The sequence below is a fragment of the Helianthus annuus genome, chromosome 17, assembly GCF_002127325.2.
Source record: "Helianthus annuus cultivar XRQ/B chromosome 17, HanXRQr2.0-SUNRISE, whole genome shotgun sequence".
Taxonomy (NCBI): Eukaryota; Viridiplantae; Streptophyta; class Magnoliopsida; order Asterales; family Asteraceae; genus Helianthus; species Helianthus annuus.
In genome coordinates this window covers 155,986,385-156,011,776 of record NC_035449.2, presented here as the reverse complement: position 1 = coordinate 156,011,776, position 25,392 = coordinate 155,986,385, and the positions used below count along the sequence as shown (strand labels likewise).

At 39.1% G+C, this 25,392-nt stretch overlaps 1 protein-coding gene across 1 annotated transcript; it reads right to left on the bottom strand.

Annotated features, from left to right (window-relative positions):
• Window positions 1–3,234: 3,234 nt before the first annotated feature.
• LOC110924953 lies at window positions 3,235–3,624 on the bottom strand. Its single transcript, XM_022168925.1, has one exon. It carries the CDS (start codon window positions 3,622–3,624, stop codon window positions 3,235–3,237), a length of 390 nt encoding a protein of 129 aa, XP_022024617.1.
• Window positions 3,625–25,392: the final 21,768 nt, after the last annotated feature.

Genomic DNA, 25,392 nt, shown 5'->3' with positions numbered 1-25,392 from the left:
TCTCCAACTTGAAATCTTCTAGTCCTTAAGTTCTTGTTATATGATTTGGATATCCTCTGTTGATATGCTGCCATCCTTAGCTTTGTTGCATCTCTTGTTTCATCAAAAGTATCCAACTCTTGACATAAGGTTTCAGGATTTGACTCAGGATCCCGGAGGCTTGACCTGGCTGTAGGTATCACCATCTCTATCGGGATCACTACTTCTGCCCCAGACACCAAAGAAAATAGGGTTTGCTCAGTAGCATTCTTTACAGTTGTCCTATCAGCCCATAGGACAAATGGTAGTTCTTCTGCCCATCTACCTTTTTTAGCACCTAACCTCTTCTTTAAGTTGTTGACAATTATCTTGTTTGAGGATTCTGCCTGTCCATTTGCTTGAGGATGTACTGGAGTTGATGTGATCATCTTGATTCCCCAACTTTTGCAAAAATCAGTGGTTCTTTTGCTGATGAACTGAGAGCCATTATCACAAATTATCTCAGCTGGTATCCCAAATCTCGTCAAGATATTCCTCTTTATGAAGGATACCACTTCTTGATCCCTGACTTGGACAAAGGCTTCGGCTTCAACCCACTTGGAGAAATAATCTGTCATTGCCAGCATAAAAACTTTTCCTCCTGGAGCTTTTGGGAGTTTCCCCTCAATATCCATACCCCATTTCATGAATGGCCAAGGGGATACGATAGGATATAGTGGCTCAGCAGGCTAATGTAGTATATTGATGTGCCTTTGACATGCTTCACATTTCGAGCATATTCTGCAGCATCCTTTCTCATAGTCGGCCAGTAGTATCCCGATCTTAACACCTTCAAGAACAACGATCTGCCCCCAGTATGGTTGCCACAGTATCCTTCATGTATATCCTGAAGTACCTCCTTGGTTTCAGGATCCTCCAGGCATCTTAGGTACGGACCTGCAAGCGACTTCTTATACAAAACATTATTTATAATAATGAAACGAGATACCTTCATCCTGAAAGCCTTAGGATTCTCATCTTTTGGGATGTCTCCTTCTTTGAGGTATTTCATAATTGGAGCCGTTCAGGATTCAGGATTTTCTTCAGGATATTCATCACCAGGATCCCGGATGCTTGCTACCTCCTTATCCTGAGACTTGAAGAGTTCCAACGCAGGATATAGGATATGTAGTATTGGTATCTGAGTTCCTTCCGGTATCCTGACTGTAGATCCTAGATTTGCCAGAGCATCTGCCTCAGCATTATCCTCTCTTGGTACCTGTTCAAGTGTAAAAACTTTGAAATATCCTGCTAATTTTTTGACAATTTCAAGATATTTGATTAACCTTTCACCTTTGACTGCATAGGATCCATTGAAATGGTTAGTGATCAACAAGGAATCAACATACACTTGCAAACATTTAATATTCATATTCTTAGCCAATTCTAATCCTTCAATCAGAGCTTCATACTCTGCTTCATTATTAGTAGCAGGAAATTCACATCTAATAGCCTAGGGTAATATGTCCCCCTATGGCGATTTTAGTAGTATACCTAATCCTACACTTCTTACATTAGATGCACCATCAGTATACAATGTCCAAGATTCTGAATTCTCACCTAGTTGTTGTACTTCTAGGTCTACTTCATTTTGAATGTCACTACTAAAATCAGCCACAGAGTCTGCTAAAGCCTGAGACTTTATAGCATTTCTTGGTTCATACACTAAATCATATGCACTTAACTTTACGGACCATTTAGCCATCCTACCCGACATCTCAGGTTTCCTAAGCACATTTTTAACAGGATAATTAGTTTTAACATGAATCCTACGTGTCTCAAAATTATGTCTAAGCTTAGTCGATGCCATAACTAGGGCTAATATCAATTTTTCTAAGTGTAAATATCTAGTTTCAGCATCTAATAAACTTTTACTGACATAATAAATAGGATACTGCTGACCTTCATGATCCTTTACCAGAACGACACTTACTGTACTTCCTGATACTGCAAGATATAGGGATAAGGGTTTACCATCCTCGTGCTTCATCAGCAGAGGTGCACTTGAAAGATACTGCTTCAATCCTTGGGGCTGCCTCATGTTTTTCTCCCCACTCGAATTTCTTATTCTTCTTCAGGATATCATAGAATTCCTTGCATTTCTCTGAAGATCTTGATATAAACCTGTTCAATGCCGCTACTCGTCCTGTTAACCTTTGCACATCTTTCATGTTGGACGGTGATTTGATGTCCATGATAGCTTTCATCTGTTCTGGGCTTGCTTCTATTCCCCTCTTAGTCACCATATATCCTGGAAATTTTCCTGCCCCCACTCCGAAATGGCACTTAGCAGGATTCAACTTCATGTTGTACTGGTCCAGGATATTGAATGCACATTCAAGATCCTAAAGATGATCCTCCGCCTTCTTGGACTTTACTATCATGTCATCAATATACACCTCCATGGTGTCCCCCATAAAAATCATATTCACCAATCTTTGATATGTTGCACCTGCATTTTTCAAACCGAAAGGCATGGCAGTATAACAATAAATACATGTTGGTGTCATAAAAGCTGTATTTTCTTGATCGGATGGCTCCATTTGGATTTGCTGGAATCCTGAGGATGCATCTAAAGGTCAGCATTTCATGACCGGCGGTTGCATCTACCATCAAATCTATATGAGGCAAGGGAAACAGGTCTTTAGGACATGCTTTGTTGAGATCTGTGTAATCTACACAAACTCTCCATTTCCCATTCTTCTTTTGAACCACGACCACGTTTGCTAGCCACTTGGGGAATTTGACTTCCCTACTCATCTTGGATTTCAATAATCTTTCAACCTCTTCCTGTATGATTGCGTTTCTTTCAGGAGCAAATTTTCTTCTCTTTTGCTGAACGGGCTTGAAAGACATGTCAATCCCAAGCTTATGAGTTATAATATCTTTAGAAATACCTGTCATATCCTCATGCTTCCATGCAAATGTGGACATCCTACATTTTAGAAAATTAGTAAGCTACTTCTCAATATCTTGAGGGATATTAGCTCCTACGAGCACCGAGATATCTGGGTTATCCTGATTCAGGATAATTTTCTTAACATCTTTCTCTGAGGCTTCCATGATATCCTAGGCTCGTATCTTTAATTGCTATCCTGCTTTGGACTTTGTTGAAGCCTTCGTCAAGGAGGAATAACATTCCTTTGCCTGCTATTGATCGCTTTCCACTTTAACTACCCCCCAAGGAGTAGGGATCTTGATGCACTGATGATAAGTTCATGGGATAGCCTTCATATCGTGAATCCACGGCCTGCCCAATATAGTATTGTAACAGGACAGTGAATCCATGACACAGAATCGTTGTATTGAATTCACTCCTTCAACATATACAGGCAGCGTTATTTCTCCCACAGTATTCTTTGCCTCTCCACTGAACCCTACAAGCACAGTGGATTTTGAAGTGATCTCCATCTGGGGGATGTTCATTCTCTTCAGCGTCTCCAGCTGGATAATGTTGACCGAGCTACCGTTGTCCACCAGTATCCTGCGAACAAAATAATTAGCAATATATAAAGTGATTACCAAACCATCGCGAGGAGGATCCTGAATGCTATCCCGGTCATCGCTATCAAACGTTATCACTTTGTCAGATGTAAGAGTTGTCATCCTAGTCGGCTTGTCTCCCCTTTCTGCCTTAGCCTCCTTGGCATGTCTCTTTGATGCAGAGTAAGAGGTTCCACATATATCGGAACCTCCGGATAAGAAGTTAATTATCTTGGCGTCTGAAGGAGGTGATGCTGCTCATTCAGGATCCTTCTCAGTATCGTGACCCTTATTCTTCTTTCTGCCCTGAAGATCTTTTAGATATCCCTTGCTTAGCATGTAACTTATTTCCTTCCTCGGGGCTATGCAATCTTCCGTCAGATGTCCAAAATCCTCGTGGAAGGCACACCACTTGGATTTATCCTTCCAATTGGCCTTTTACTGGTTCTTCCTTGGCCACCTCGCTTTATCTCCCAAACCCTGCATAACATACATTAGTTCGGGTATATTAACAGAAAAACAATATTCTGACATTTCAGGATACTCTTCAGTATCCTCATCCTCGACAGCATTGACTTTCTTGCTGTCATTCCTGCCATACGGCTTAGAGCGGTATGGCTTGTATGAGGTTTCTACAAGGATTCATTCATCCTCTCTTGCATTTTCTTATTATCTTCAAGTCTGATATATCTCAAAGCCCTGTTTCGAGCTTCATCCAGGTTTCTGCAAGGATGTTGGTGCACTACATCTGTTGATTACGTCTAAGTGTCTAGGATCAGGTCTTATATCGTATTGTATAACATAGGTCACGAAATACAAGAAAACAGGAGTCTGTATAGGTTTTAGGAGCATGGATCGCTCATAGGGTCTTTAGAGGCTTGGGTCGCTTATTTGGCACATGTGGGCAGCTTATGTGAACAAGTCTGGATCGCTTATATGGACAAGTGTCACATGAGCGGTCCCAGAGGTCTATATATAGGTGAGTAAGAGCGATCCTTAGGAGTCAGTCCTTGTATTCCACGCCGAAGCTTTGCCGGTGTGAAGATCGAGCTGTAAATCATTTCAAATCAGTAAAACAAGCAGTTAGGAGGAAAAACAAGCTATATCTACTTGCATTTCTTATTATTCCGCATCTGAAACGCAAGAGTTAACCTCTGAACGACTCGTTTGGGTCAGCATTTGATCCTACAAGTGGTATCAGAGCTTGCGAGGAGGTTTTCTGCAGATTATAGCCGGATTTCATTGTTTTTTCTCGTTTCTACACCTTCTTTTCATATTTCTAGGAGATTTCACGGTTGAATTTCGTTCAAAAGCTCACAGACTGTGTAACATCATACTTAGACAAACCCTTGGAAGTTTCAGACCGAAATTCAGCTTAAAAACAGATCAAAACATGTTCGGAATGTGGACCGCTCGAAGTGACGTCATCGTGAATCGCCCTTAGGTCACTGTTTGGACCGCTCATTCGTTCACATTTTAGCTGGACCGCTCGTAAATTTGCTTCTGGATCGCTTTTAGAACAACTTTTGAAACCGCTCGAACAAACAATATCTTGACCGCTCGAGTGATTATTTCTGGATCGCTTTTAGTTAAATTTTGGTCCGCTCATTAGTCTATTTTCTGGTTCGCTGATTTGTTTGGTGTTGAATCGCTCTTGTGTCAGCTGCATTAAAAAAAGTGTTAAGTCAACATGAATTCCGAATTTTACAACGCATTTGCAACATCAACTACTCTAGCCGCAATTGCTCAAGCAATGAACTTAGAAAATGAGAGTGGAACAACTCAAAAGCCCCTTAGATTGATGAGCATTGAGGAGTATTATGGGTGGAAAGATAGATTTGAAAACTGGGTTCAAGCAAATCATCATAGATCATGGGAGTGCATATTGAAGAAGTACACATTACCTAGAACAGAGTTGCAAGTTATTAAAGAGATATCCGAGTTTACTAAGCAAGAACGAGCAATGTATAGAGCCGAGAAAATGATGATCAGTTTGTTGCAGCAGGCTATTAAAGAAGATATATTCATCTTGTTACAGCACGATAAAACTGCTAAGTCGATTTGGGATGCATTAAAATTTAAGTTTGAGGGAAGCGAAAACATGATTAAAAGCAAGAAAGCTTTATTAAAGAAAGAGTTTGATCTGTTTAGTAGTTTGCCAGGAGAGGATAATAAGAAATTGATTGAAAGATATTGTCACCTGGTGCGATCGTTATCGATGTTAGGAGTTGAAAAAGGTCGAGAGGAATGGGTGGATAAGTTGGCGGATGCGTTACCTCAGAAAGAGTGGGGAGCGTATTTGATGATCTTAAAGAATACTGGTGTGTATGATGGGCTGACAATTTCACAGTTTATTGAGAAAATTGAGAGTCAGGATCTTGAGCAGCAAAAGATCGCTAGAATGAACAGTCCGAGTGGTCAACAGGACGTGAAGATGTATTACAGGGGTAGTATTCCAGCTACTGAATCTGAAAGAAGTCCGAAAATTCAAACCGCTTTCAGTGCTGGTGATTCATCTGAGAAAGCTGATCAGGGCTCGAACAAGAGTAGCAGCGGGTTTTCATCGTTTCCAAGTGTGAATCCGAAAGAGACTAACACAAGTTTTCAATCTCAAAGTACAAAAACTGGAAACGGATATGTGATTCAATGCAACATAGCTCTCAACCTACCAGAAGGTCAAAGCTTTTCTGAAGACATTGCGAAAGATCATATGGCACTTCTGGGTTCAGTTATGTTATCCTATGAAGGTCTAGTGGCTGGTCGGATCGGAAATCCTATGCTCACTAAAGAGGATTACGATCAAATAGATGCTGAGGAAATGGAACTTATGGATATCAAATGGTGTCTTGCAAGTGTTCTTCGTCGGGCTGAGAAATTCAAAACCATTACCGGGAGAAATGACTTTTTAGATGCTCATGTTTCAACTTTAGGTTTTGATAAATCTAAAGTTACTTGTTTTCGATGCAGGGAAAAAGGCCATTTCAAGCGGGAGTGCAAAGGAAGAGAAGCTAGCGGAGCACAGAATCCATTCGGGAAAGATGATTATTATCGCAAAGCTATCTATCAGCAAGTTGGACAATCCCAAGAACCTCAGACTGCTCATGGGAGAAAGATTGAAGATCCTAAGAGAGCATGTTTGGTAGATTTCAGCTGGAGTGATTACATATCATCTGAAGCCACAGAAGCACGCATTATCGATCAAGATGATGAGAAACTACCTGAAGGTTTTAGTTGGGATATGTTTATGGATAAGAAGGGAGAGTTCAAAGCCTTCATTGCCAAAATTGTCCGAGAACCAAATTTGTTTGCTACTTGGATGAGATCTATCGGAGAGAATGTGAAAAGTGAAGATGAAAAGTCTGTGTCATCTGATGAAAGTTCAGACAGTACTGATAAACTTTCAGAACACTCTGGAGATGTTTCAGATAGCTCAGATGATAGCATACAGAGTTTAGATGAACTTGAGCAAAATGAAAATGTTCCAGAAAAGGAAGTTGTTTTTGACAAAACACCGTCTGATTCTGATATATCAGATGGTGATTCTGATAAATCTGTACACTTTGATAAATCACCTGATAACAGCAGCAGTGATGATGAGAAAGAGAAACATATAAATATTGAAAAATCTCATTTGTCTCCTGAAAATTTTCATTTTTATTTTGCAGAAAGAATGAAGAAACTGAAGGAAAAACAAGCTGCAAAAGAACAACAATCTGAATCTGAAGGTGATGTTCAGAATGTTGAAAGTGTTGATGAGAAGGTTATCAAGGTAGAGAAAGAAGTAGAAAAGGTGATTGAAGTAGAGAAAGTGATTGAAGTTGTAAAAACAGTCGAAGTTTAAAAAATTGTTGAAGTCGTCAAGCCATGTGAGAAGTGTTTGGAAGCCTGCAAAGAATGTGCAGCAAAAGGTGACATCATAGCTGAGTACGAGAAAAAGAAAGAGCAGTTATTGTTCAATCTCAATTATGTGAAGGAATCGTACGACGTGTTGAACAAAACAGTAACTGGTCTCCAAACAACAAACTCAGAAAGAGAACAGGCGCTGACAATGATGAATGCAACTTTAATGTCGAAGCAAAAAGCTATAAATTTTTACATTGAAGAGAGTGCCAAATGGAAGCAAGAGTTGGAAACTGAAAAGATTGAAAATGAGAGAATTAGGAGGTTATTGTTGAGTTATTCTACCTCTGATTATCTTATTGATCGTGTTTATCCAACTGTTGCAGGTATGGAAGCTTTTCAAGACGAGAAGCCGAAAGAAAAGAAAGACTGTGGTAAGAAAAAAAACTGTTAGCTATAACAAGTGTCCGCCTCCAATTTGGGATGGGTATTCACCTAGGAAACCAAATGAGGAGCAACTTGCAAAAGCAGTCAATATAAAGCTTAAAACCGACACAACTGACGTCTTACCAGAAAACATTGATGTGACGTTTACCTCATCCGATACTGATCATGAGTCTGAATTAATCAAAAAGGTGGTCGATCAGGTGTTGGATACTGATGAGGAGACAGAGTCGAAATCTGAGTCTGAAAAGCCAAAGTCGTCAGTCAACAGTCAAAATTTGTTGGTTAAACGGTCTTATAGTAAAGAATTTTTGTTATCAAAGGCAGATTTGAATGATGAAACATTCGAAGTTGTGTATACTTTGAATGGTTCTGACAAATTATATTACAACAAAGAGTTTCCGATAATGAGTATCAAAACGGAATTAATCAACAAAACTTTTAAACTAATAGAGGTTAATATTCCTGAATTAAAAGTTTTGAAAAGTTTTGATAAACCTAAAAAATATACTTCTAGAGTTCAAAAACGTCTAAACAAGAAAAAAGGTTGCAATTCTGGTTCTGGTTTTTCAAAGAAACTTAACCAAAATCGTAGCTACAAAAAGAAAGGTTTAGGTTTTGTTCCAACAGAAAATCATAAAAATGAGAAAAATTCTAAATCAAACACTGAATTTGTATCAGGTGGAAGCTCGGAAGATGAACAGCAGAAACCATTTTGGAGACAGTCTAACAAAGAGTTTCTTGCTGAGAGGAGAAGGAATGGAACTGGAGTATTTCATCCGAGAAATGCTCAAACCTGTTTTAAATGCAATAAAACCAGTCACATTGCATCGGATTGTCCGAAAGATATCAAAGCAAAACAGGGAGCTTCTCAGAAGTTGAAAGAAAAAGTTGTTGAAAAATCTAAATTTTTGAAAATTCGAAAAATGAGGTTGGGGAATGTTCAAAGAAACATTTTTACCAAAGGAAAGGAAAAGACAACCAAGTGTGGGTTGCAAAAAAGGTAGAAGATAAAGTCGGCGATGAATCTGGTTCCCCAAAGCCAGAAGAGCCACAAGTTGTGGAGAAAATTTCAGTAAATGATGATGTTCTTCCATCACTGAAGTTTGAGAAAGTTAAAAAGAAAATTGGTAAAATTGAAATTTCAAATCAATTTTATGATGATGAAAAAGAATTTGATGTCGAGAAAACATTCAACGGAAATGTTAAGAAAATATTTGGGAAAATGTTGAGTGGGAGAGCTAAAGGGGTAAAAGATTTTTACACAACTAAAAAGGCTACATACAACCCTACAGCTGAAGAGTTGAAAGCCCTCAAGTCTGAGAAGACTTGGAGGGAAGTTTGTTTCCCATAATAGTTGAAGGACTATGCCGGAGATCCCAAGTTTATATCGTGGATCAGGAATCGACATCTTTCTAGTATTTAAGAAGTTTGTTTGTAAAATTTTGAAATGTTTGGATGTTTGCAGGTTGAAGGACTATGTCGGAGCTTCCAGGTCGGTAAGTGCGAAGCAGGAATCGGCATTCTGATTGGTAAAATGGTGATGTAGACGTAACATTCCTACAAGTGGTAACCTTGATATTACAAGTGATATTAGTGGTTATGGTTTGAGAGGTTACATTTACTAGTGGTACAGAAGGTTCTTAAATGCAAATGGTAAATCAGGGACGTTAAATTGTACTTGATTTACTATCCATGGCAAAAGATAGACAAGATGATGAACCACATCCCCAGTTTTAAAAAAGGATAGACCTACAAATGGTTGTTATCAGCACAATTTCATTTTCCGGAAAAGTCATTTTGATTAAAACAAACTTAAGTGTTTTGAAATCTAAATGAGAAAATGATTTGTGATAGGGGAAGTTCAGATTGTTTATGCCTAGTGAATGGCGATTTGATGTGATTCAGTGTCGGTTGTCAAGTTTCTGTATAGTTTGTTTTACTTTTTATGTTTTTAGTGGGTCAAATTTTCTTTAAAATGTGTTTGCATTTTAGGGGGAGTAGGGAAATTTCAGAAAATCCAAAAACATTTGAAAATTTGAAAAAGCCAAAAACATGATAAAATTCAAAAATGAGTTTTGTTGCGAAAAAGAGAAAATGATAGTAAATCAGTGGACTATCACGGCACGCTAAAGAATTGAAAAGTTTAAAAAGTGTTAAACAATCTTACTGCGGATGTGTCAGTAGATTTTCGCACATTTAGTAAATTGAAACGAGATATAAACCTAATTCAAACTTGCTTAATTCGTGGGTAACTATTCTTGAATATATGGGTAACCCCCGAAATCTTGTTTGAAAGGTCCCATATTCTGAGATACTAGGTCTTTATGCTCAGTGATATCTGGGGTATTATCCCGGGACTTCTGCTGTATGGAAGTACTGACCTAGTCTTCGGATAATACTTTCTGCTAAAGCTTTGAAACATAAGCTTCGCCCTCAGCATGCTGATGAAACAATAAAATTGATAGTCGCTGCTGTTGAAATGCAAAAGATCCTCTAAAGGGGACCCACCAAAAGTCGAGCCGTCATCTCTCTGCTGAACGGAAGTTCTGACCTGAGCTCTCACGGTTTCGCACCTAACCCATTTACAGATATCAGCTGTGGTATACTCACCTGTAAGACTGAATATTTGGGATCTGGATACAGGAGTATATTCAAGTGGAGTGATACACAATTAAGTTTAAGTCTCTAAAACATTAATATCATATCTCGAATCGATTGAAATTTGTGTTGAGAATTTAAGAGGACAAACATACTGACAATCTAGGTAAATTGTTTAAAGCTTAAAATGAAATCAAGCTTAACGGTGTTGGTGATTTGTCTCATTAACTGATATGATCCTCTTGCACGAACTCACAAAAATATTGATTGTAAATATTACATTTTTATATGTTTGTACTTTCACGAGGTGTCAGATAACATCTCTCAGAAAATCCAAAAAGATTTTGTGTGTGTTTTAGCATATTTTTAAAAAAAAAATCAAAAAGATTTTTGACAACTGATATTGGAAAACTGATTTTCAAAATCCCGAGTGCTAAACATGATGAACTGAATTTGAGGGGGAGTGATTGTGTAAATCTAACTGTTTTCATTAAATATAACCTTCTTCAAGTGGTTCATCATAGATAGTTGAGAGAGAGTCATGTGATGGTACAAAATTGTTTGAAATATTTGTGAAAGAAATTTATTTCAGGGTTAAGATTGTACAGGGAGCCAGGTTGATCAATCCTGAAAGAATGATTAGAGTCAGATTCTGATCCTGAAGATCACGTCTGTTGTTAATGCTGATGAACTTAAGGAATCAAGAGATCTGATCAAGAGAATTAGAGTGTTTTTAAAGCCAGGTTATTTGATTCCGAAAACCTGTGAAGATCAGACAACGATCCTGAAGATGTTACTGAAGAACAAAAGAATGCCAGTAAATCGAGAGGGGGAGTCTGAAAATAGAGAGAAAAAGAAAGCCCAGAGACTGATCAAGATTAAAGATGTGAAGACGGTGCTCGATAGTCGACTCCATCAACATCTGAGGGGGAGTCTGTTGGTGCACTACATCTGTTGATTACGTCTAAGTGTCTAGGATCAGGTCTTATATCGTATTGTATAGCATAGGGCACGAAATACAAGAAAACAGGAGTCTGTATAGGTCTTAGGAGCATGGATCGCTCATAGGGTCTTTAGAGGCTTGTGTCGCTTATTTGGCACATGTGGGCAGCTTATGTGAACAAGTCTGGATCACTTATATGGACAAGTGTCACATGAGCGGTCCCAGAGGTCTATATATAGGTGAGTAAGAGCGATCCTTTGGAGTCAGTCCTTGTATTCCACGCCGAAGCTTTGCCGGTGTGAAGATCGAGCTGTAAATCATTTCAAATCAGTAAAACAAGCAGTTAGGAGGAAAAACAAGCTATATCTACTTGCATTTCTTATTATTCCGCATCTGAAACGCAAGAGTTAACCTCTGAACGACTCATTTGGGTCAGCATTCGATCCTACAAAGGATTCATCACAAGATCCTGATAAAATTGGGAATCCTTCTGCAATCACATTTTGAATGCCTGTACAGCTGTGGCAACATCAAGGTGTGGGATATCCAAGGATTCCCTACTAAACTTGTTCACATAATCCCTTAAGGATTCTTGAGGATTCTGAGTTGTCCTGTAGAGATCACTGTTTAGTTTCTCGAAACTTCTGCTGCAAGAAAATTGACTATTAAACAAATTAACCAAATAAGCAAATGATGTAATTGAATGACGTAGGACATTTAGGAGCCATTTTAAGGCTGATCCTATTAGAGTAGAACCGAAGCCCTTGCAGAGGCATGCTTCCTTGAGTTCTGGAGGAATAGGGTTAATCTCCATCCTCTCCCTATACTGCGCAATATGTTCCTCGGGATGTGTGGTCCCGTCATAAAGCTTCATATTGGGAGTTTGAAATCTTTTTGGAATTTCGGCATCACATATAGGATATGCAAACCGGGATATCCTGGGATACTTCCAGAGTAGGCTGAACAACCCCAGGTACACTGGATATCATATCCTTCAGCTTCTGAAGCTCTCTAGAGAGTGCCGACGTCACACCTGTATCCAGCAAAGATCCAAGACTGTTTGCAGCGGGAGTATTAATATTATTAGACACGTTACCAGTTTGAGAATTTTGGCCATATCCTGGAGCATATCTTGAGCCCCTCACAGTCGATATCCTGGCTGTCGAGGGTATCTCAGGAGCATGGCTCTGGGAATGGCTTGGTACAACATTGACTTGATTATCCTCGGTGTACACTGCTGAACTAAAGTTCAGCGTTCTGGGCAGCAAGGGAGTGATAGTATCCTCAGCGGGCCTCTTGGAATTAGACTTCAGGAGTTGTATTTCTCTTATTAACATCTGATTAGTTTCATGTTGCTGCTTCATCTGATCTTGTATACTACCAAACAAAGATAGAATTTCATCATTAGAAGCCATAATAGGAGTTCTCCCTGAGACAGCAGATCTGTGGACATTTTAAGCAGGAATAGTGTCTCGGGATGTGTGAGTCTAAATCCTCCTTGGAGGAGCTTGAGCTTGTGAAGAGGCTTGCATCTGTCGAGGTGGTGAAAGCACCGAACCGGTTGTAGCAGGCATGGAGGAAGAGCTCATGTTTGATTTCGAAGCCATTGAAAACAGTTGTGTAAAAAGTTTCGAAAAAAGAAAACCAAGTAGAGATTTTAGCAAGGTTTTTAGTAAGAATAGCACCACTTGCCCCACGGTGGGCGCCAAATTGTTTTGTTCAAAAATTATCGAAGCAATTAAATGATCAAATTAGTTTTGTGAGGTAGTGTGCTAGCAGTGTTTGTAAAAAATATGCTTATTTGGTTGTTTGCAAAAACAGTTTTTAGGATATAGCTCAGGATACCGAGCTATATCAACAATCAAACAATGAGCAAAAATGTAAAGGTTGACACGAGATATACGAGGAAAGCCCTTGATCAATCTAGATCTCCGGCATAAAACCTCGGGAGCTGACAATCGTCGGCTGCCTTGTTCTCCTTATTGCTTGAATAACCAGGATACAGTGCAAGATAATGCTCAGATCGCTACTAAGTCTTACAATGTTTGCTAGTGATGAGTGTTGGTGTGTAATTATGAGAGAAAATGTAAGAGTTCGACAGCAGTGAGTGTGTTATTGTGACCTATCGATCTGGTTATCCACATTTATATAGTTACAAACAAAGAACAAATTCTCCTAAAATCTTGGGATGCCTCGGAATATTCTTTATTGAACGTTGTAGACCTAGTCTTGCGGCTTCAACGTCTACTTCCTAACTGTATGGAACGAGTCCTCAGGAGAACAGATCCTAATAAACGTTATGATCCTACAATCGTAACTGGCAAGCCAATTGTTAGCAACTACCAGGATATAGCATCAGGATGTTACCAATATCCTGGTCCGGTATCCTGATCATAAACAGCTAATAAAAAATCAAAATACAAAGTCAGGATATGGGCTTAGAATTTCACCCATAACAATAATCATTCAATAACTCGACCCATCGCCGTTGCCTCATGTTTAAGTCTTTCTGATCAAATATGTGCTGCAAACTCTTGTGATCTGTAAAGATTGTGCAACAAGTACCATACAAGTAGTGACGCCAGATCTTCAACACGAATATCATCGCACCTAGCTCAAGGTCGTGCGTGGTATAGTTTTTCTCATGCGTGGTATAGTTGTCCCGTTGCATCAACACGCAACCAAGACCTTGACGCGACGCGTCACAATAGACCATGAAGCCATCAGTACCCTTGGGTAAGGACAAAATAGGTTCGTCACAAAGTTTATCTTTCAACAGTTGAAAAGCCGTCTCTTGTTCTTCGCCTCAATCAAATCTCTTATCCTTCTGGGTTAGGGATGTTAGTGGTTGAGCAATCTTCGTAAAGTTCTCTATGAATCATCTGTAATATCCCACTAACCCAAGAAATTGTCGTATCTCAGTTGGGGTCTTAGGTGCCTCCCAAATTTTGATCACCTCAATCTTGGCTAGGTTGACATGAATTCCCTTCTCATTTACCACATGACCTAGGAATTGCACCTCGCGAATCCAAAATTCGCTCTTTGAAAGTTTCGCATAAAGTTGTTCCTTTTTCAAGAGTTCTAAGATAGCTCGCAAATGTTGCTAATGCTCCTCCTTGGTTGGCGAGTATATTAGGATATCATCAATAAACACAATCACAAACTTATCTAAATACGGCTTACACACATGGTTCATGAGGTCCATGAAGACCGCCGGTGCATTCGTTAAGCCGAACGGCATAACAAGAAACTCGTAATGTCTGTAACGAGTTCTAAAGGCCGTTTTGGGGATACTTTCCTCTTGTATTCTCAAGTGATGGTAACCCGACCTCAAATCAATCTTGGAGTAATAACTTGAACCTTGTAGTTGATCGAACAAGTCGTCAATTCGTGGTAAGGGGTATCGGTTCTTGATGGTCAGCTTGTTTAACTCCCTGTAGTCAATGCACATGCGAAAATTGTCGTCTTTCTTTTTATCAAACAATACCGGAGCTACCCAAGGTGAGAAGCTCGGCCTAATAAATCCCTTGTCTAACAACTCTTGTAGTTGAGTTGATAGCTCCTGCATTTCTGACAGAGCTAACCGATATGGTGCTTTCGCCACTAGTGCCGCTCCTGGCACCAAATCAATCTGAAACTCCACTTGTCGTTGTGGGGTAGCCCAGGCAAGTATTCGGGAAAGACTTCTGGAAATTCTTTCACAACAGGGATGTCTTCTAACTTTGGCTCCTTGGTTTCCTTGTCGATTATGTGAGCGAGGAAGGCTATGCAGCCTTTTCGGAGACACTTCTGTGCCTTCATGCAATTAATGATTCGTAGGGATGTCTCGCGCTTCTCTCCATGAATCACGAGCGTTTCTTCATTTGGCAGCAGGATGCGAATGGTTTTCTCGTGACAAACCACTTCCGCCCGGTTGTCGGATAACCAATCCATTCCGACAACTACATCAAAACTACCCAAACCAACTGGTAAAAGGTCGATAGAAAATTTTCGCTCCCCAAGCTCAAGTGTACAACCCTTAATAATCTCATCCACCTCGACTAATTTCCGTTCGCCAATTCTATAGAATATGGGACGTCTAGTTTACTCGAAACTAGGCCAAGTATATCCTTAAATTCTATAGACATAAAGCTAAAGTCGACGCCAGTATCAAATATAACGGCCGCAAAGTGTTGGTTTATAAAGAACGTACCCGTAACAACGTTCGGGTCCTGGCGTGCCTCGCGAGCTCCTATCGTGAAAACTCTTCCATGGGATTGATTTTCTTTAGGGAAATCCTTCTTAAAATGCCCCATGTCTCCACAACCATAATAACCTTAGCCTCTACCATTACCATTTCCACCTTGATTATTGTTATTGTTTCCGCCTTGATTTCCATTACCACCCTGATTGTTGTTACCATTACCTCCACGGTTTGTGTTTCTTCCTCCCATTCCTTCCCAGCATGTTTCTTTTTGTGCCCCTCCTTACCACATTTTTCACACTTAACCCTCGGGCATCGACCTTCATGATTGAACTTACACCTATCACACTTGGGCTTAGAACCCAAATAACCTTTACCACTTGCTTCGTTAGTTGCTCCATAAACTTTGGTACCATGGGGTGAGTTCACCTCCCTTCTTTTGTTAGCGTTTGAGTTGTCGTTGTTTGCTCGGGTGCCTTTCTTCAAGTTCGAAAACTTCCTCTTGTTATCACTTGAAGACTCCACATGAGTCTCCTTTTTGTTAGCACTAGACTTTGAGAATTTCCCTAAACGAACCGCCTCCTCGATGAGGGCAACAGCCAATTCAATAGCCTCACTGATAGAAAGAGGCTTGGAAGCAGTAACCATGCTCAGGATTTCTGGAGCAAGTCCCAGATAAATCTATCAATCCTCTTAAACTCAAGTTCTACCCGATAGGGAACAACCCTTGATAAATCATGGAAACGTTGGATGTATCCAGCAACATCAGGCCCATTCATCTTTAAGTTCCAAAACTCAGTCTCAGGTTTCTGAATCTCAGCCCTCGAACAGTACTTCTTTCTCATCAGTTCTTTGAGCTCGTGCCAGCTCATAACATACGCAGTGGTTTCTCGTTTCGTCTGAACCTGTAGATTCCACCATGACAGCGCTCCATCCATGAACAACCCAGAAATATAAGTGACCCTTTGTTCGAGACGACATTTGCTCATCCTTAGGACTGAGTCTGTTTTCTCAGTCCGTCGCACAAATGCGACGGCACCTTCGGTGCCATCAAAGTTCTAAGGTTTGCAATCCAAGAACTGTTTGTACGTGCAGCCCAAAACATTCACAACAATAAACGACGAGTGAGCAACACGAGAGTATTGTAATGTATCATAGACGACTTAACATTACCAATAGGGGGATTGTTTCCTGAAGTGCCACCGCTGTGCTCAGAGCGGTTGGCTTCGTGTTGCGTGATCGCCAGTGAGATGCGCTCATGTAGTTCGGCTTTTATCCTTGGTAGTGGGTTCGAATTGGTGTTTGGTGTTGGCGGCGTTGTCTTCTATCAAGAAGTATCGGGTAGGTTAGACAAATATTCACCAATTAAGTGTCTAAATATATATATGTAACATAAATGATCATCACAGCATCCAAACATACAACCACATAAGCAACAGATGCACATGTATAAGCAACAATGTATAATAAAGAAACAAACTACTGAGCTTTTATATATCAGAAAACTTGTTACATTGTTTTGTAGAAGAAAAACAAAAGCGACTGGAGGTTACATCACCTCGGTCATACAAGTCATAATACACAAAAGTAGTAAGTCTTTTCTCGTACATTGGTCTTCCAAGGTCTTCAAGTGTCTCTAGCTCAAACCTGGTCTTCATACATACATAGAAGTGGGTCTGCAAATCCCACACAAAAGTACCTGCAAACAAAAGATGACTAGGGTGCTGGAGGAGATGAAGGTGGGGCAGGGACAACCAAACTGTGGAGATGATCCATCTCATCCAGTACGTGACTCATACGGGTATCCGAAAGATTGGCTCGTTGCTCCAAAGTGAGCACACGAGCCTTGAGAATGGCAAGTGGACGTGAACGTGGTGGAGATGGTAGTGGTGGTGATGGTGGTGGTGGTGGCATAGAATCCCTAAACTGCTCTAACTCTCTGACACGGCGGGAAAGAACCTGGAATTGTAGCTGAAAAGAGAGAGTAACATCATCGGAAGTGAAGACAGGATGGTGACACAGATGGTAAGGATCGGACTCAGACAGAAGTGGCAAGGGGTATAGCGTGGACAAGTGATCGACTGGTACACGAGTATCGGGATAAGTCGGTTGTCGAGAAGTGCACTCCCCAGGGCGGGGTGCTGGAATCTCATGAGAGAATATGATAGGTGTGTCCAGTAGTGGGAGTGATGGAGGTAGAGTGAGGAGTCGGTCTATAAGATGGAACAACAGCAGGAGTAGCAATGGGGCCCGAAATAGGTGTAGGGGTATGAACAGGAGACTGGGTAGCGATGGGTATGGCATCAAAGCTACTATCGGTGGCATCCGCCCGTAATCCAGCACGGCGGATGGCTGAGGAAGACGCTACGTCACTAGCATCAGAAGAGGAAATGTCTATCACAGAAACAACAGGTGAGGATAGCTCTAAGATAGCAAGGTCAATGACCACACCACCCTCAATGTCGTCGTCTAAGTGCTCCATGCGAATGACGGGGACATCATCCTCGTCATCAGACACAACGATAAGTCCTGGCACCGCAACGATGGGAACAGCATCCAATGGAATGTGGTCGACGATGTGTGCTCCATCGGGATGACTAATAATAACAAACTCATTTAGATGTGGCCCCACAGCTAAAACATCATCCTCCATAGGCTCTCCATCAAGGATAGGATTAGGTAGTGCGAATGGCTGAAAGTCGTCAAGATCCTCATCATCAGAAGAAACGATCTCCACAACATGTGGGAACTCGTCATCTGACGCTATCTCCATAGGATCCACGTCGTCGTGGATGCCACTACTCGCAGATGAGGCCATAGTACCCTGGCAAAAACAATCCGTACACATATATACATATATATCAATGAATAAAAACATTACTTGTTATACATAGGCAAATAAATGTAGCATATCACATGTAATCACATTGTTCTTGTGCGAATCATTTCTAGTTCGGAAAGTCTATCCCATATAGACTATGCCCCAATTAATGTCCTCGCTTTGTTTTCCTCGAAAAGCGTTTGGTTAGGGGATCTTGGCGTTTTTGTTAATACAATGAATAACATTTTTCTAGTTGTTGTAAAAATGTTTTCGTGAGAGGATCCTAGTGATTGTAGACTAGACTCGAGAAGGAATCCTAGTTCACTATAATCGAAGCTCTGATACCAATCTGTCACACCTGTCTGTTTGCGGAAGTGTGTGGTGTAAAATTAATTAGTTTTCATTGCATACGATAATAGTAAACAACTACATGATTAAAACAAGCAATGTTCATCCATTCATAAGTTTAAAAAATTACAAACCATAAGTTGTTTAAGTTACAAACCAACGTAAGTTTAAAGTTCCATAAAAGGACTAGTGTAACAAAAGATTAAAGTATGAGGCTTTGCATCCTATATCACATCAAAGATGTGATATATGGACCAAACCTTCCAAAAAGGATGACACGAAGACTTGAAACCCAAAAGCTTGATAGTAAACGCCAGCACCAAGACCCATCTAATTCCCTGAAATACATGTAAGTTTGAAAACATCAACAAAAGTTGAGCGAGTTCATGCGTTTTACGTTTATGAACATCAAATGAATCTCAACAACATTTAAAAGTTCAAGTGTTGTAAGTTGGTATGTAAAGAGTCTATCAATATGTTGATCATTAATGTTTTGCAAGGACATAAATATGTGTGACGACATAGGAAGCACTCAACCCGGTAGACGATTTAAGTGTCAATTAACCTCGACAGGGACACAACAGCCCTCTAAGTGGCCGCACAAGGACCGTGAGTGGGACTCGCCCATACCCATTAGATCTAACCTTTGTTCCGTGGTCCTTAAAAGGATTAATGGTGCCTAAGTTAGCGCCTATTCGCACGTGATCTAAGAATTCATTCCATAGCTTAATCATACCCTTGTTAACATGTATCCCCCCCACCCCCCGAGAGTTGTAAAATCGAAAACATTAAAAGAAAAGGGGGACATGAACTCACAGTTTTGCGTCCGTAATAGTGCGTACTCAAGTTCGGTTTCCTCGGTTCGTGTTGCAACCTACAAACGTTCTAGGTTTTGTTAGACACTTCGGTCTTGTAACGGTTCTTAGTTTTAAATATATATTATGACTTGTTTTGGAATTGTTTTTGTTTTTAGTTGCACTTTCAGTGTATGATGTCTTTATGTAATTTTTTATAATTATATAAAATTCAAAGTTCGATGTATTAGTTAAAATATAATATTTTAACTTATATTATTTGCATGCATTGTTTTATATACCATTTGTGAATACGATTGGTTCGTTAAAAAAAATATATTTTTAACTTGTTTTGATATATATTATTTCCATATGCATGTGTTTGTATTATACACGACCAATGGTACTGTTTGTTAAGTATTATACTTGTTTAAATATCCCCAAGTATAGGTATACTTGTATCATGAGCATTTGGTGTATTTAACTTCGTATTCTCATAATTAAGTATAATACTTGTATAAGGGTATTTTTTTACTAAGTGTTGATAGTATATGTTGGCATGTATTTGTACGTATAGGAATACGTATATTCTTGTATTTATTTAAGTATTTCATACTTAATATATGTTTAACTTTTCCGGAATATTATTCTTGCATAATTATAATCATAATTCTTGTATTCTTAAAATATGCATTTTAAGATATGTTTATAGAAAATATCTATATCTTAGGCTTGGTAAATACAAGTGTTCACATATATCTTAAAAATAATTTATTTTTAAGATCAAGTCTAGAAAAATATTTATTTTTAGTTTCCACCAAAATAATATATTTTTAAGATGTTTATGAAATATATATTTTACCCATTTCAAAAATTATACATTTTTGTGATTGACAAAAATATATTATTTTGGTGTAAACTAAAAATAAATATTTTTCTAGACTTGATCTTAAAAATAAATTATTTTTAAGATATATGTGAACACTTGTATTTACCAAGCCTAAGATATAGATATGTATATTTTTATATACTTGTAAAAATACATACTTTGTCATTTGTTCGGTTTGGAAAATATAGTTTACCAAGCTTTGCAATAATATAATTTTAATTCCGGAATATTGATATAATTTGTCCAAATAAGTCCATTTGTCCAAACCATTTCACATCCATCAATTCAAGTTCTTCTGCATCAATCTGGTCATAATCTTCTTTCGTAAGCATCAGATTACCAATTCTTCCAGCGACTAGACTTTCATACGACTCTAACATGGCGACAAGAGATGCCATGTGTTGCTAAGCCATTTCAGGAGACAGATTTTTACCATTCTGAATGTTCAAAGTCACATTGCATTGAAGATTTGTAGAATTCTGCTGTTGAGGACTTGATGTTGTGCTGTTTGGATCAAAGCTTGAAAAGGATGAAGAATATCCACCACTATGAGTTGTAGTGCTAACATTAGGACTAGATGATCCATCAGCACTAAAACCAGTTTGGAATTTTGGACTGGAACTGGGGGTAGCCTCAAACTTGTTCCCTCGGTAATACAAACTGACATCCTGTTTAGCATTTGGATTTGTCATGATCGCCGTTTTCTGAATATCCAATTCCTGCTCTTCAATTTTCTGAATGAACCGTGCCAAATTCATACTTTCAGACTTCCTCATGAGCTTCACAATCATCAAATAAGTTCCCCACTTATGTTGTGGTAAGGCCTCAGCTAATTTATCGACCCACTCATCATCCTCTTTCTTAATATCCAATCTTCCCATTTCCAATACCAGATGGCAATATCTATCAATGGTCTGCTTTTTTGTTTCATGATCAAAAGCTGTAAACATATCAAACGATTTCTTCAATAATGCCTTTTTGTTTTTAATCATATCTTCACTCCCTCTGAATTTCTGAATCAAAGCCTCCCAAATTGATCTAGTTGTACCCGAATGTTGAAGTAACACAAAGATATCTTCTCTAACAGCTTGCTGGAGAATACTGATCATCATCTTTTCACTTGTGTATTTCAATTTGTCAGTTTCTGAAAAGTCACAAAAAGCTTTATCAAGCCCACGTTCATTCTTTGGTTTCTCGTAATCCTTCAACAACAAACACCATGAATCAAATTTGTAAGCTTGTACCCAGTTCTCAAATCTATTTTTCCATCCTTGAAAATCTTCAATGTACATCAGCTTCGGTGGTTTCTGATGAGTTCCCGTCTTATTCTCACTGTACAATGTTTCAGCAGCAGTAACTGGAGCAACCGGTGTCGCGAATGCATTGTAAAACTCTTCAGCCATGATTCGGTAACACGTTTTTCAATAACAGACAATTTCAAGCAGAATAACCAACCAACAGTTCAAGCGAAATACCAAACTACCCTGTTCAAGCGGAATATCAACTTTAATTTTCAAGCGGAATCACGAGCAGCAATTTCAAGCGAAATACCCAACATCGTTTCAAGCGGAATACCCAACTTAGCTGTTTGAAGCGGAATCAGTCAAGTTTGCGAAGCGGAATCTCTTATCTTGAGCGGAATATCCAATCTGAAGCGGAATCAGGTTCTAGATCGTTCAAGCGGAATCACTTCGAGAGTCCATTTCTGCCATTTTTAGGTTGAATTTTAATGTGAAACTTTCAAGGGTTTGTTAATATGTAGTTTTATACAATTTGTGAAAAATTCAGCCGATTTTGACCGTTAAAACTTGTTCAGATTCAAAAAGAATGTGTAGAAGACAGAAAATGAGGCTGTTTTGGCAAGAACTCTTCTTCCTGAGCTCTGATACCACTTGTAGGATCGTTGTCGTGCCCAAACGAGTTAATCAGAAAAGCTCTTATCCGTTTCAGAGGCGGAAACTAAGAAACGGACTTGAAAAACAGCTTGATTTACTTAAATTTGCCTTGTATATTGATAATCTTCAGTTTACAATCAAACGGCACTTCGGCAGCACCTCGGTACCGGAAAATCAGAATCGTTACAACTGATTACGCTTGAAGGCTATTTATAGGAGAAGGGGTTCCGCTTGAAATGAGCATATGACAGTTCAAGCGGAATCACAACTGTTCTGATTTCGCTTGAAAGTGTTACATAACATTTCAAGCGGAATCACCCATTCAAGCGAAATCACATCAATTACAACCTAAACCTTCCTATTTTCTCGTACAACGTGCCCTGATCTAACAATTCTAGAACTAGACTTGATACAAGACGAAGTCGACAGATGTATGCACCAACAGATGCCTTCCGTATCCTTCAAGAAAAATTGACCAGTGCCCCTGTGCTAACATTACCAGATGGGAATGAAGATATGGTTATTTATTTAGACGCATCCCAGCTTGGTCTCGGATGTGTACTTATGCAGCGAGGAAAAGTGATTGTGTATGCTTCAAGACAATTAAAGATTCATGAAAAGAAATATCCGACACATGATCTAGAATTAGCGGCGGTAGTCTTTGCCTTAAAAATATGGAGGCATTATTTATATGGTGTGAAATGCACTATTTTCACTGACCATAAAAGTCTCAAGTACTTCTTTGATCAAAAGGAGTTAAATATGAGACAACGACGTTGGTTAGAGACGGTGAAGGATTATGATTGTGAAATTCATTATCATCCCGGGAAAGCCAACATAGTTGCAGATGCACTGAGTAGGAAAGAAGAATATTCACCTATTCGGGTGCAGTCGATGCAGTTAATAGTGACCTCAGGGTTACTTGAACAAATCAGGGAGGCGCAAATTGAAGCTGTAAAAGAAGAAAATTTAAAAAGGGAAAGAATAGTGGGTCAGCTTAAAGAATTGCAGGATAATAGTAATGGAATGAAAACTCGTTTCGATCGAATCTGGGTTCCAAACACTTGCAACGTTAAAACTCATCTTCTTGACGAAGCCCATAATTCCCGCTATTCTATTCATCCGGGAGCTACCAAGATGTACAAAGACTTGAAACAAAATTATTGGTGGCCCGGAATGAAACGAGATATCACGACGTATGTAGAAAAATGCTTAACTTGCTTACAAGTAAAAGCAGAACACCAGAAGCCTTACGGTAAACTCCAGCCGTTAGACATCCCAGTGTGGAAATGGGAGCACATTACTATGGATCTGTTAACTAAAATACCAAGAACATCAATTGGATTTGATGCAATATGGGTAGTAGTTGACAGATTGACCAAGAGTGCTTATTTTATTCCAATTCGGGAAACATACATTTCTGAGAAGATGTCAAAAGTATACACAGATGAAATTATATCTCGCCATGGAGTACCGGTGTCTATCGTATCGGATAGAGATACACGCTTTACTTCAAGCTTTTGGCGTGATTTTCAAGAAAGAATGGGTACTAAGTTATTCGTTAGTACCGCATATCATCCGCAGACTGATGGGCAGAGTGAAAGAACAATTCAGACACTCGAAGACATGCTACGAGGTATTATCGATTTTATCTATCTACCACTAGCTGAATTTTCATATAATAACAGCTACCATTCCTGTATTGGGATGGCCCCGTATGAAATGCTTTATGGTAGAAAGTGTCAAACCCCGGTATGTTGGGGCGAAATGGGTCCGCGAGAATTAGCTCATAAAGATGTAGTCAGGATCACTAATGAAAATATTGAAGTAATCTGGGCTCATTTAAAAGAGGCTCAAGATCGGCAAAAGTCCTACGCGGATAAAAGACGAACATCGATTGAATTTCAGGTGGGTGATATGGTTATGCTTAAAGTATCTCCGTGGAAAGCGGTTATTCGATTCCGAAAACGGGGAAAACTGAGTCCAAGATTTATTGGGCCATTCTAAATCACAGAGCGTGTGGGTAAGGTAGCATACCGACTAGAACTGCCAGAAGAGTTGAGCAGTATTCATAGCACTTTCCATGTTTCACATCTACGAAAGTGCTTAGCCGATGAAACGACTTATGAAAGCTATGACGACATTGAAGTTGATGATAAACTTAATTATGTCGTAAAACCTATCGAAATTCTTGATCGAAAGGTCTAAAGCTTAAGGCATAAAGAGATTAATCAAGTTAAAGTCAAAAGGGAACACCGGAAGGGATCGGACATCACTTGGGAATCTGAAGAAGAAATGAGACGCTTATACCCTTCCTTATTTCGTACGTATTATGATTTCGAGGACGAAATCCTCTTTAAGGGGGGTAGACTTGTAACACCCCTAAATTTATTAAACTATATATGTCGTTATACATGTATAAGTTAGAATAATAATAATAATAATAAAATAATGAGAATCGAAACTAGGAACAATTAACCTAGTTAAATTCTTAATAGAAAAGATGGGGAAATCAAAGAATTGTAACCATTGTATTAACTTGGAAACTTGAGGGACCAATTGTGCAAATTTTGAAAGATATTTTGTTAAAACCTGGATAAACATCAAAGACACACACTTTGTGTGTGTCTAGATCGATCATAAACCCATGAACGAACTCTCCTTCTTTCAAAACCCTAACTCCTCTAAATTCACTCAAAATCCAAGAAATAAAACCCAATTGAAGGTGAATCAAGGCTGAATTTGTGATCCTCATACTTAGTAGGTCACAAGGTATGTTAAATCTTTAGATATAATAATGTTGGATGTTTTTGAATTCTCATAACAGAAATTAGTGGTAAATTAATGGATGTTATGGGTAAATTATGATGACTACAAGTTTAGGAATGAGTATTAGACTTTGAATTGATTTATTCATGTCATAATTCATGACTTTCATTACTTGTCATATAAGGGTATATGGGTTTTGTGAAGAATTCATGTAGTCTTGTGATATTGGATGTTGATTGATGGTTATGACGCAAATTCTAGTGTGATTATAGTGTTCTTGATATATGAATCGAATACCTATGCTTAACCAGGATTAAAGTTGTTAATCATGAGCATGACAATGTTAAGATGCTAAGTATGCACA

Bases quoted from the DNA above. Each gene is read 5' to 3' on its own strand.
- LOC110924953 (XM_022168925.1), bottom strand. From the start codon at position 3,624: ATGACAACTCTTACATCTGACAAAGTGATAACGTTTGATAGCGATGAC.